Genomic DNA, 12745 nt, shown 5'->3' with positions numbered 1-12745 from the left:
AAGGTGGGTCAGCTGACAGCATTGCCTTGGGACTTTCTGTCCCCAGGTTGCCAACCACGTGGTGCAGGCACTGCTGAACCAGAAGGTGAGTAGTGGCAGAAGACGTTCTCTTTGAACCCAGACACCCTGGGTACAGCGGGAGACGCCCTTCTGGGACCCCAAGCCTGCTCAGCTAAGCTTTTACTAGGGGCAGGTCCATACTGCTCTGGAGGCAGGGGTGAGACTAGGTAAGGCCAAGTCTCTGAGCTGTGGTAACTGATTTGGGCTCAAATCTTTCCCTTACCCTGGCCCCAGCTGGTTTCTGTGATGGCCCTTACAGCAGTCAATGATATGAGCATAAGTGGTTTCTAAATATTTACTTATGCACTGTGGATAACTTCTCCACATATGGGCCACTTTGACCCCAAGGTCTTCCTCTGTCTTATATGGGCCCTTCTTTGATGTGTGGTTTCTAAAAGGCAGGGGGTTGGCTCCAGCCACAGGAAAGGTGACAAAGAGAATGGGACTTATCCCTCACCATGGGTGGTAGACTTTAGAGAATTTAGCATCCCCAGAAGATGCTAGAGCTACAGACATTGGCAGGTTCTGATCCCTCTTAGAATGAGGCTGCAGGAGAAAGGCCTGCCCAGCAGGTGTCCTGGGGCCTCCAGGCAGGATCTGTGCCACTGCCCTGATGAAGAGAACTGTGTTCACACCGCTCTCCCTCTCCCCACCACCCTCCCCTTCTCTTCCTCTGCCTGGTCCCCGACGGCGGCAGGACCTGAGAGAGGAGTGCATCAAGCTGAAGAAGAGGGTGTTTGACCTGGAACGGCAGAACCAGATGCTGAGCGCCCTGTTTCAGCAAAAACTCCAGCTCACAACAGGCTCTCTCCCTCAGGTGGGCACATGGGCTTCTCCCTGTCATAGCCCTGCCTCCATCTTCAGCATCACTGTTCCTTCCCACATCCGACTAGAGAAGCAGGCCATCAGCCAGCCCCCTCCGTTCTGGGGTCTGTGGCCATCTGGGGAAGGCCTGCTGGCCTGATGGGTTTGCACCTTAGATGGGGTGAAAACTACCTGAGTCCCCTCAAGCTTGGCCGTCCCCCACCTCCAGGTGCTCCTCTCCCAGCTGGATGGCTTCCCTTCTTGTTGACAGAGAAGGTTTGCACTTGCGCTTGCCCCGTGTGAGGGGATGGGTGGAGGCTGCAAACGCAGTTCTTTCAAGCTTCCAAGAGGCCTCTTGGCCACTGATACGGCCCATTCTTGGCCAAGGGCAGGGGTGGGGCTGAGTGTCACAGAGAGGTCAGGAAAGGCACTTGAGTCCTGATAACTTGTGCAGGGATAGTTGCATACACTGACACGGCGCGTGTTCACAGACGCTGGTTTCTGCTACCAGCACTGCCACCTGCCTTCCCCAGGGGAAGCGGGAGGCTATTGGGAATGAGTCCTGGGCTGAATGAAGGTGTCACCTGAGGTTACTCTGTCAGGATCCCCCACAGAGGGGGTAAGACATGGGGTAGAAGGTCAGGAGCAGCTCCAGATGCCTGAGGTGGACAGTCAGTTGTTTCTGAGGTCACCAGCCCCTTCCCCTCACTTTGACAAGAAGAAAAGTACTCTCTATGTGTACGTGTGTGTCTGTCTTTCTGATGCAAACCACGCAGCTGTGGGCCCCAGGCTTGAGCAGGGAGTCCTTCCACTCACTAGGAAGCCTGACCCCTTGCAGAGGAAGCCCCTTGTCACCATGCCCTTTCTGGAGCCCCCTTCTCACGAGGCAGGTGCAGAGCAGAGACTGACTCAGCAGTGGTGACTGCAGTTCTCCCTGCCGCAGGGCTCACCCTGGAATCCCCAGAGGCTAACCACACCAGCCAAGCCAAGCCCCCCGCCACACACTTGCCAGTGATTGCTGATAACAGAGAGTAGAGCCCTTCAGTCATTTACTTTTTACCTAAATGAACTCTGGGAGTTTTAGGCAATAGATTTATCTTTCCCAGAGGTAACGTGACATGATGGAAAGAGCGTGATCCTTGGCCTCAGATGAACTTGGGTTGGATCCCTAACTTAGCTACTTTCTTAATAATTGTATGACCTTGGGCAAATTGTTTAACTTTACAGACTACAGTTTTTCCCTTGTAAACAGGCATAAAAATACCCATGTTGCAGGTTAGTTGTGATGATTAAATGAGATACTATGTAGTGCTTGGCCTGTAGTAGATAGTAAGTGGCAGCTATTTATCATTAATGTGATTCCCAGGTTGTGCTTTGCTAGGATGAAAGCCCCTTTGCACAAATGCAAATTAAGATCTTATTGTGAGCGGGGCCTTTGCCAACATGTATGGAATTGGACTGAATCACCAGGCTCCACCTAAGGGCTGTGGCCTATACAGGGCAAACATGACCTTGGAAGGCTGGGACGGCTGGGAGCTGATGCAGCTACAAAGAATGTCCAGGAGTCCAGGGGGCAGCAGGGAGAGGCCTTCAGACAATGGCTGAGAAAGGTTCCTTTAAGGAGATAACATTAGACCAAGGCCTTGACGAGTGGAAGATTTAAAAAGAGTAGCATAGGGGCTGGGGAGAGGGGATTCCCTGTGGAAAGAGCAGCAGAAGCAAAGATCCACAGGCAGGGAGGCCTAGGGAGTGGCAAGCTGTTCAACTTGGATGGAGCAGAGGACATGTGAAGGGACAGCAAGGGAGAGAAAGCTGGAGAAAACGTCAGGGCAAGAACCAGTGACCGGGGAGGAGTTGGCAGGCCAGGCCCGGAATGCCTGCAGGGGAGTTCACACTTGTTTCCATGGGCAAGGGGCAGGCACAGGAGGCTTTTGAGCACAAAGATGCTTTAGAAAAGAAAAAGATGCTTTAGGCTGCCTTGTACATGGAAGATTGAAAGGCCATCAAAGTAGGTCAAGGAGACTGATTATTGCTGAGGGCATCCAGGCCAGGGAGGAAAAATCTGGGCTAAAGGAGCCAGCTGCAGCTGGCCAGAGGGGAGGTAGAGACGGGGTTTAAAGGCTGCAGAGAACGAGGGAGAGGGAAAAGTTAAATCTGACTTATATCTAATTGTGATGCCTGGGAGAAGGAAATCACATTCTCAGGGACTGAGAGAGAAGGGCCCATGATTAAATCTTATTTTGGGGGGGAAGGGGGGGCATGGGCAATATACGTAACCTTAACACTTGTACCCCATAATACACTAAAATAAAAAGAAAGAAAGAAAAGAAAAATAAATAAATAAATAAATCTTACTTTTGCAATCCTCAGAGTAGATGGTTCACATGAGACCAGGTAGGGGAAGACATAAATGATAGCTCCCTGCCATCTCTTTTCTAAGAACATCTAAGACCATTAGTCTCAGCCATCCTTGCGATCCTTGGATGACAGGTAGTCAGAGCTGGAAGGGACCTTTGCAGTAGCCCTCTTTGTAATAGGGGAGGAGCCCCACAGAAAAGTAGAGCAGACCTGGAGCTGGCGTGGGTGCCCTGGGTTAAACCTGCCACTGCCTTCTGGGCCTGGGTTATTCCTGTTTCTCCAAAGTCCTCTGACCAGTCCTACTCCCTGGCACCTCGGCTTGCACCATCTTCAAATCTACCTGTGCTGTGTTCTGAGGCTCGTCTTACCAGTGGGTGGGGACAGCAGCAAGAGCTGCACCTTGGCCAGGAGAGACCCTGAAGAACACTTGACTGGGAAGACCTGGCTTCCTGAGGGCGCAGGGACCCAGGGCCAGATAGCTACTTTGCTCACTGTGCCTCTCTGTCTTCAGATCCCACTCACCCCGCTGCAGCCGCCATCAGAGCCACCAGCCTCCCCCTCCTTAATAAGTTCCACTGAGGGACCAGCCGCCTCACTGCCTCTGGGGCACTGCGTCGGACAGAGAGAGGTAGGAGAGCTGGGCACAGTGGTCTGTGGCCTCACCAGCTAGAGGCCTCGTCAGCACTGCCGGCCGCTGCTGTTTCCTAACGGGCCCCTAGGGAAGGGGTATTTCCCAGTGTACACAGTCTTGTCCAGGCTGGAAGTGTGAGCCCCCAGCTGTCGGCCTCATGCCAAGAAAAACAGATCCCCACCACCACCCACTGGCACTATGAACAAATGCATTAGTAATGCACGGAGAGTCATAGTTAACACTTAATGAGCTCTTGCTCCATGCCAGGCACTGTGTGGAACACCTTGGATGTTGTCTTATTTTAAGAAGTTAAATGTAATTACTATCCCATTTTACAGATGACACAATGAAGTAACTTACAGGTCAGATAACTTGCAGAGGGTCATGTAGCTAGATAGAACTGGGACTTGAACTTACACAGTCTGACCCCAGAGCCTATGTAGTTAACCACTGTACCAGACTAAGTACACACAAGAAGGGGTTAGGCAACAGCAGGAAAGGATTTGCATGGAGTCACCCCCAATCCCCTCTCCTGCTGGGGATCCGGTCAGCAGGGCCAGCTGTCTGACCTGAGAGGGACTGGGCTTGCCCACAGTGACTGACTTAGGACTTGGCCACATCATACCCTCTCCTTACGTGTTCTTTCTGGAGCCTGAGAAATAGGAAGACAGGCCTTCCTCCCCTGGGACAAGCATAGCGGTGAGAGTTACAGGCCGTCAACCCTGCTGATCCAAACAGCTGTGGGGAGTAGGGGGCTGGGATAGTCAAGAAAGGGATATGGAATGCTTACCTGACCACAAGTGTGCCAGGAAGAAGAGTTGGGGTAACCAGGGCTCAGCAACCCTTGAGGAAGCTGAGCTTTCATATCTGAGTTGCAGTGAATTCGTTTTGGGGACACAGATACAACCAGGCCAGCTCTGTTCCTGGCTTACCCAGTTATGCCCAGCCTAGCCCTGGAACAGGATCCCAGCTGCACATGGTCTCCTTCTCATGCCATCTCTCCCCCAAGGTGTGTTGGGAGCAGCAGCTGAGGCCAGGAGGCCCAGGTCCCCCAGCCGCCCCACCCTCAGCGCTGGATGCCCTGTCCCCGTTCCTTCGGAAGAAAGCCCAGATTCTGGAGGTGCTGAGAGCCCTGGAAGAGACTGACCCCTTGCTTCTGTGCTCACCTGCCACCCCCTGGCGGCCTCCAGGCCAAGGTCCTGGCTCCCCAGAGCCCATCAACGGCGAGCTGTGTGGCCCACCCCAGCCTGAGCCCTCACCCTGGGCCCCCTACTTGCTGCTGGGCCCTGGTAGCCTGGGCGGCCTGCTGCACTGGGAGCGCCTCCTGGGGGGCCCAGGTGGGGAAGAGGGTACTGGGCAGCCTTGGGGCCCTAACAGGGCACCCCCCCAGGCCCAGGGTACCAGCTCTGGCCCACAGTGTGTCCCAGGCAGCAGCTCCTCCTCCTCTTCTGATGAGGCAGGTGACCCCAATGAGGCACCCAGCCCTGACACCCTGCTTGGTGCCCTGGCCCGCAAGCAGTTGAACCTGGGCCAGCTCCTTGAGGACACAGAGTCTTACCTACAGGCCTTCCTGGCCGGGGCTGCAGGCCCACTCAACGGGGACCACCCGGGTCCCAGGCAGCCATCCTCCCCAGACCAGGGGCCCCCACAGCTGTCCAAGTCCAAAGGCCTCCCCAAGTCAGCTTGGGGTGGGGGTACCCCAGAGGCCCAGAGGCCGGGCTTTGGTGCTACCTCAGAGGGCCAGGGGCCCCTCCCGTTCCTCAGCATGTTCATGGGTACAGGGGATGCCCCACTGGGCCCGCGGCCTGGCCACCCCCACTCCTCATCTCAGGTGAAAAGCAAGCTCCAAATTGGCCCCCCTTCTCCTGGGGAAGCCCAGGGACCTCTTCTGCCCTCTCCAGCCAGAGGTCTCAAGTTCCTAAAGCTGCCTCCGGCCTCAGAGAAGGTCCCCAGCCCAGGAGGCCCCCAGCTCAGTCCCCAGCTGCCCCGGAACTCCCGAATCCCCTGTCGGAACAGTGGCTCAGACGGTAGCCCCTCCCCACTCCTGGCCCGCAGGGGTCTGGGTGGAGGAGAGCTGTCCCCAGAGGCCGCACAGGGCCTGCCTCCCAGCCCGTCACCCTGCGCCGCAACCCCGGACTCTGCACAGCTCAAACCTCCCCCGCCAGCCTTGTCTACCACGCTATCCCCAGGCCCGGTGGTATCTCCCTGCTATGAGAACATCCTGGACCTTTCCCGGAGCACCTTTCGGGGCCCTTCCCCAGAGCCACCTCCATCCCCACTGCAGGTGCCCACCTACCCACAGCTGACTCTGGAGGTACCACAGGCCCCCGAGGCCCTCAGAAGCCCTGGAGTCCCCCCCAGCCCCTGCCTCCCAGAGTCCTACTCCTACCCCCAGGAGAAGAGTTTGGACAAGGCAGGCTCGGAGTCTCCCCATCCTGGCCGCAGGACCCCAGGCAACTCATCCAAGAAGCCCAGCCAGGGGTCAGGGCGACGGCCTGGGGATCCTGGCAACACGCCTCTGCGGGACAGACTGGTAGCCCTGGGGAAGCTGAAGACAGGTCCCGAGGGGCCCCTGGGCCCAGAGAAGAACGGAGTGCCAGCTAAGCCTGGCTCTGAGAAGGCCCGGGCACCTGGGAGGTCAGGGGAGAATGCTGGAGACATGGTGCCCCCCAGGCCCCCTGAGCAGCCAGAAACTAAGGGGGCCCTACGGGGGGCAGTGGCCTTAGGCACAAACAGCCTGAAGCAGCAGGAACCTGGACTCAGCGGGGATCCTGGGGGTCGAATCTACTCTTCCCACTCCATGGGGGCCCGGGTGGACCTGGAGCCTGTCTCACCAAGGAGCTGCCTCACCAAAGTAGAGCTGGCCAAGAGCCGGCTGGCAGGGGCCTTGTGCCCTCAGGCACCCCGTACCCCTGCCAAAGTGCCAACCTCAGCCCCCAGCCTGGGCAAGCACAATAAGAGCCCTCACAGCAGCCCTACAAAGCTACCTTCCAAGTCACCCACCAAGGTGGTGCCCCGACCTGGGGCCCCCCCAGTCACCAAGGAGCCCTCTAAGCCTGACAAGGGGAGGGGCCCACCATGGGCAGACTGTGGCGGCACCACTGCCCAGCCCACACCCCCAGTACCTGGCCCCGCAGACCCAAGCCACGGCCCCGAGGGGCTGGCCCCACACTCGGCCATCGAGGAGAAGGTGATGAAGGGCATTGAGGAGAATGTGCTGCGGCTTCAGGGCCAGGAACGGGCCCCAGGCACTGAGACCAAGCACCGCAACACCAGCAGCATCGCCAGCTGGTTTGGCCTTAAGAAGAGCAAGCTGCCAGCACTGAACCGCCGCACAGAGGCCACCAAGAGCAAGGAAGGGGCTGGCGGGGGCTCCCCGCTCCGCAGGGAGGTCAAGGTGGAAGCCCGGAAGCTAGAGGCTGAGAGCCTGAACATCTCCAAGCTGATGGCCAAGGCGGAGGACCTGCGCCGGGCACTGGAGGAGGAGAAGGCCTACCTGAGCAGCAGGGCCCGGCCACGGCCTGGGGTCCCAGCCTCAGGGCCCAGCACGGGGCTGGGGCAGGTGCAGGGCCAGCTAGCCGGCGTGTACCAGGGTGCCGACACCTTCATGCAACAGCTGCTCAATAGGTGAGGGCCTGGGACCAGTCAGCAGGCACTTGCTGGGGTGGGGGCACCTTTCCCTCTGTGGGCACACCGGGGTCTGCAGCTGAGCCTGCCTGTCCTGGGAGCTTGGGCTTCTCAGAGGTCAGAAGGGGAAGGATGCCACTGAAGTGGCTCAGGGTTAGTAACCTGGCCTGGAGGAGGGTGCCGGGGCTTGAATCAGAAGTCAGGGATTTACATCCCAGCTCCTCCCCTCACTACTCTCTGACATCGGGCTTGCTGAGACCCAGTCTCATTTGAGAAGAGTTAATAGTCCACAACTTCCTGGGTCATCTCCATGTCATATGAGGTAGCCATAGTTACGTGAATCTAGATACTAGCTATCAGGTGATGAAGGTCTTCTCAGGAAAGGGACAAGGAGGGCCCCCTTCCCATCTTGCCCTTTGGCACCTGCACAACGGGAGCTGTCATTTAGTAAGGGAACCCATCCTTTGGGTTGCTCTATCTGGCCAGATAAGGCAGAGGAAGTCCACAGGAATCAGGCCTCAGGTCGGGTGTGTGGTTTGGACAGTGAGCATGCGCAGCAGCAGTGCGGCTGGGGCAGCAGGGTGTGTTGCATGTGGACCAGGGCATGACCGTGTCTGCTGATGTTCCTGTAAACACCAGTGATGTTGGTGGTAATGACCAGCAGTAATACATCCCCTTCCCCAGGGGAGGGTGGCAGTGAGTGTGTCCCTAGGCCCAGCACCATTGGAGGGTACAAGGCTGGGATGTGCGGGCGGGCCCGGGCCTGCCTCACCTTCATCTGCACCATTGCCTCTAGGGTGGATGGCAAGGAGCTGCCGCCCAAGAGCTGGCGGGAGCCCAAGCCTGAGTATGGGGATTTCCAGTCAGTGTCCTCTGACCCCAAGAGCCCTTGGCCAGCCTGTGGGCCCAGAAATGGCCTGGTGGGCCCTCTTCAGGGCTGTGGAAAAGCTCCTGGAAAGGTAAGTTCTTGCAGGATTGGGTAGAGGTGTCTGGCTCTCTGGCCCTGCCAGGTCTCTTATCCTCCAGGGGGTCCCCTTCCCTGGGGCCTGGAAGCTGCTGGATGCATTCATGGTCTCCAAGGGGGGACTAGGGAGGGGAGTCTGCGCGGACTGTCAGACCCATACTGCAGGGGCTCCAGTGCTCCTACCCCCACATTCCCATACCCATATTCCTACTCCGCGGAGGAAGGGGAGGGGTTGGGGTAGGATGGGATTGGACTCTGAGGTCTCCTGTACTCCCCACAGCCGAGCATCGAGCCGGGGAGGCGGGAAGAGATGCCCTCAGAGGACAGCCTGGCCGAGCCAGTGCCCACCTCCCACTTCACAGGTCAGCAGGGCCAGCAGCCGAGGATGGGGCCTGCCCCTCACCCCCTGCCCACTCCACTCCTCCTGTCACTACAGCAGGTTCCAGGTTCTGGGTGCCATCTTGGTGCCAAGGGCACTGCAGCTGCACAGAAACAAATCCCTTGGTGCTTGCTCCGCCCCCCTAGGCTGATTAGTGGAATGGGCCTGTTGGCCCAGGAGCGCCCTGAGTCGGGTACAGCCTGGTCGGGTGGGCAGCTGCAGGAGGAGGGCGGAGGGGCTGAGCCCAGCCTCACCCTTGACTTGCCTTCCCCTCCCCAGCCTGCGGCTCCTTGACTCGAACCTTGGACAGTGGCATTGGGACCTTCCCACCCCCAGACCATGGCAGCAGTGGGACCCCCAGCAAGAATCTTCCCAAAACCAAGCCACCACGGCTAGAGCCCCCACCTGGGGTGCCCCCGGCTCGGCCCCCACCCCTTACCAAAGTCCCCCGCCGCGCGCACACGCTGGAGCGGGAGGTGCCGGGCATAGAGGAGCTGCTGGTGAGCGGGCGGCACCCCAGCATGCCGGCCTTCCCTGCGCTGCTCACCGCCTCGCCGGGCCATCGGGGCCATCAGACCTGTCCTGATGGTGAGTGTCCAGGTGGGAGGGTGGGACCGTCCCTGGGACCTAGACAGCTCCATCCACCTTCCCCTGTTCCCTGGACAGATCCCTGTGAAGATCCAGGCCCTACCCCTCCTGTCCAGCTGGCCAAGAACTGGACCTTCCCCAACACGAGGGCAGCTGGCAGCTCCTCGGACCCTTTCCTATGCCCACCCCGACAACTGGAGGGGCTGCCCAGGACCCCCATGGTGAGAATTGCACAAGGGGAAAGGGAACAGGGTGGGGGACAGGAGGGAGTGGTCCGGGGAGACCAGTTTCTCCAGCGGAGCACAGCATTGGCCCAGTGCTGTGCAGTCGGGGACTGAGGGATCTCCCCCCTGGGCGCCCCTCAGGCAGCCCCCCCACCCACCCTGCTCACACACCTACCTCTCCTAGGGAAGGGGTTCCTGTCCCTCCCCAGGACCATGGTAGGACTGTGCTTAGTTGTTCCAGCCTACTTCCTCTGAGGTGTGCCCTACCCTGGAGGCCTCCCGTAGCACCCGCCGTCAGTGGGCAGTGCCCCCCAGGCCCAGGGTGCCTCAGCGGGGCTAAGAGGTGGAGAGGAGCTTCCTCCCAAGCTGCCCCTCCTTCCCCAGGCCCTGCCCGTGGACCGGAAGCAGAGCCAGGAGCCCAGCCGCCCATCCCCTACGCCCCAGGGCCCGGCTTTTGGAGGTAGCCGCACCCCCAGCACGTCGGACATGGGTGAAGAAGGCAGAGTGGCCAGCGGGGGCCCTCCAGGGCTGGAGACCTCAGAGTCGCTCAGCGACTCACTGTATGATTCGCTGTCCTCCTGTGGGAGTCAGGGCTGAGGGGCTGCGCCATACCACAGCCCCCTCTGGAGTTGAGGACCACAGACTGGACCGGCTCTCCTCATGCCCCACCCCCTCGGAGCCAGTGGGGCCCCTCCCTGAAGGGACCAAGGAGGCAGGTGGATAAGAAGGCAAAGGGGGTCCCTGGCACACCCCACTGCCCACCGCTGCTGTGGATGAGATGGCGTGCTCAGCTCAGGGAGAGACCCCACCCTTGGTCCCTTCTCTCACCCAGACTAAGGCTCTTTCTCTGATGGGGGCTTGAGGCTGCTGTGTCCCAGCCCGCCAGCTCCCACTTCAGGCTGAGCCATCTCGTGGTGCTGGGCTTCCCGCCCGCCAGCTGTGCCATCTCTGCCCCAAAGCCCCACGCAGGGGGCCATCCTGGAGGCCCTGTGTTGGTGGAGTTTGGGGTGCGAGGGACAAGTTGCCTTCTCTCTCTGCCCTGGTCCTCCCTGCTGTTTGGATGGTGCTGCCCTCCCCTGCCCCATTTCTTTGGGGTCTGTTTGTCTGTCCTTTTTGTTGTGTTTTTTTTTATATTAAAGCACCTGGCCCAGTCCCCACCCCCAATCTCCACACTGCGGTTAATTTATCTGTCGTTTAAAACGCGGCTGCTCTGCTTCTTGCCTCTGCTTCTGCCGTACCCCTAATAAAATGTGGAGGCCCCTCCCTGCCCCTGACTCCGCCTGTTGTGTGGGAGAACTCAAGGGTGGACAGGTGGGCAGAAATCACATGGGTGCCAGGTTGAAGAACCCCAGGCTCCCTTGTCAGAGGAACTGGCTAGAGTCACCCTAGAAGGTGACAGAGCTGGGGAAGTGGGGCCTGCATAGTTCTGGAGTGGCATTTGGGCTTGGGCAGGGCAAAGGGCAGCTACTGTGGACATGCACTCAAGCCCCACACAGGCCAGTGGTGGGACATGCAAACTCCGAGCTTCAGGGACTGGGGCTGGATGGAGTTAACTGTGGCCTCCTGTTGCCACATAGCGAAGCAAGGCACAACTGGGTCTCACCCTGTTGCCACCTTCTAACCTCTCTTCAAACACTAGGCTTCCCCCAAGTCCTCTCGCCCCTATTTCTGCCTCACATTTCAACTAGAAGTTCTTGTGGCTCTGAAACTCCCAGTGTAGGAAGGGCAGGGCAGAAATGAGGCTGTAAGGTAGGGTCCAGGCCTCCAGGGCTTATTTCAGATTCTCTGCCATGGCACAAGAAAGCCATGGGGTGGTCACAGCCCTCCAGCCCATCTCACATTGGCCAGTCAGGTCAGGCCTAGGGAGGCCTCCTTCTTGCCCAGGCTGCAAAGTGTAGCATGACTTGTCCAGAGCACCACCTGACACAGCCTACGCTTGCCACCTCCCCACAACATATAGCTCGGAAGGCTACCTAAGGCAGCACGCATGCTTGGAACCCCTGGACTTGTGGCAGGGACTCTGAACAGTTCATGAATGAGAGGTAGAGGCTCTGTAATAGACATGTGGACAACATGTCCCCCTCTGTGTTGGCACCACAGACTAGCTGAACCAGGGGTCAGGGATGCCTGGGTAGTAATTATTGCTGGGTCCACTCAAAACTCATTTATTCCACTGGACACCAGTTTTTCCTCTGACCAGACCAAAGAGAGTTGGACCTGGGGAGGGTGTCAGTACCTCCCTTTATACTGGCTTCTAGCAGTGTCTCTCCAGCCCCCAGTGCACTGAGAGCAGCGAAATAACTTCCTCATTAAAATAAACATCTACCAGCTGGGTGAGGGGGCTCACGCCTGTAATCCTAGCACCTTGGGAGGCTAAGGCAGGAGGATAGCTTGAAGCCAGGAGTTGTAGGCTGAAGTGAGCTATGATGACAACACTGCACTCCAGCCTGGGCAACACTATGAGACCTTGCCTCAAAAAATGAATAAGTAAAAAATCAACACTTGTCATCGTATTAACCAGCCTCAAGACCGCTAACCCCTGCCATAACCCTGCCTAGGAAGCAGCAGCATCTCTGAGGCTCAGAAAAATCGACGATTGCTCAAGGTGGAGAAGTGATGGAGCCTGATAGGAGTGGTTCCTTTTTGAGTAGCTTTGTTTTCTTCTACTTGCACTTTCATCTCTTTCTTTCTTTTTGGCCTGTGGATCATTCCTAATGGGCAGGGCTTGAGAACACTAGATTGAAAGTCAAGACTTGTCTTAGCCACCGAATCTGGAATTTGTTTTGTGTTCAGACAGAGATCTCACTAGTTGCTCAGGCTAAACTCGAATTCCTGGGCTCAAGTGATCCTTCCACCTCAGGCTCCCTCAGCTGGGAATACAGGTGTGTACCACCATGCCTGGCTTCAGTCTGGTTTTGTCAGGAAAGTTTCATTCCATCTCTGTACTTTGGCTTTCTTCCCATATAAAGATTAGGGCTGGGCTCAGTGGCGCACACCTGTAATCCTAGCAATTTGGGAGGCCAAAGTGGGAGGATTGCTTAAGGCCAAGAATTTGAGACTAGCCTGAGCAAGAGCAAGACCCTGTCTCTACAAAAATTAGGGGAACATGG

The 12745-nt window shown here is 57.9% G+C and overlaps 1 protein-coding gene across 3 annotated transcripts in view; it reads left to right on the top strand.

The window, feature by feature from the left end:
- The window catches only part of NCKAP5L (NCK associated protein 5 like), a 35578-nt gene extending 25184 nt beyond the window's left edge, over window positions 1–10394 (top strand). For all 3 annotated transcript variants that reach the window (XM_012761757.3, XM_012761821.3, XM_012761763.2), the window contains 9 exons: window positions 47–85; window positions 758–877; window positions 3734–3850; window positions 4863–7480; window positions 8277–8439; window positions 8725–8806; window positions 9103–9411; window positions 9490–9632; window positions 10020–10394. In XM_012761757.3, coding sequence (XP_012617211.1) covers window positions 47–85; window positions 758–877; window positions 3734–3850; window positions 4863–7480; window positions 8277–8439; window positions 8725–8806; window positions 9103–9411; window positions 9490–9632; window positions 10020–10232 — 3804 coding nt within the window. In that variant the 3' untranslated portion in view covers window positions 10233–10394. The remainder of the gene's footprint in view (window positions 1–46; window positions 86–757; window positions 878–3733; window positions 3851–4862; window positions 7481–8276; window positions 8440–8724; window positions 8807–9102; window positions 9412–9489; window positions 9633–10019) is intronic.
- Window positions 10395–12745: the final 2351 nt, after the last annotated feature.

This window comes from Microcebus murinus, chromosome 10 (genome assembly GCF_040939455.1).
Source record: "Microcebus murinus isolate Inina chromosome 10, M.murinus_Inina_mat1.0, whole genome shotgun sequence".
NCBI classification, from domain to species: Eukaryota; Metazoa; Chordata; class Mammalia; order Primates; family Cheirogaleidae; genus Microcebus; species Microcebus murinus.
This window is presented reverse-complemented; position numbering and strand designations above follow the sequence as displayed.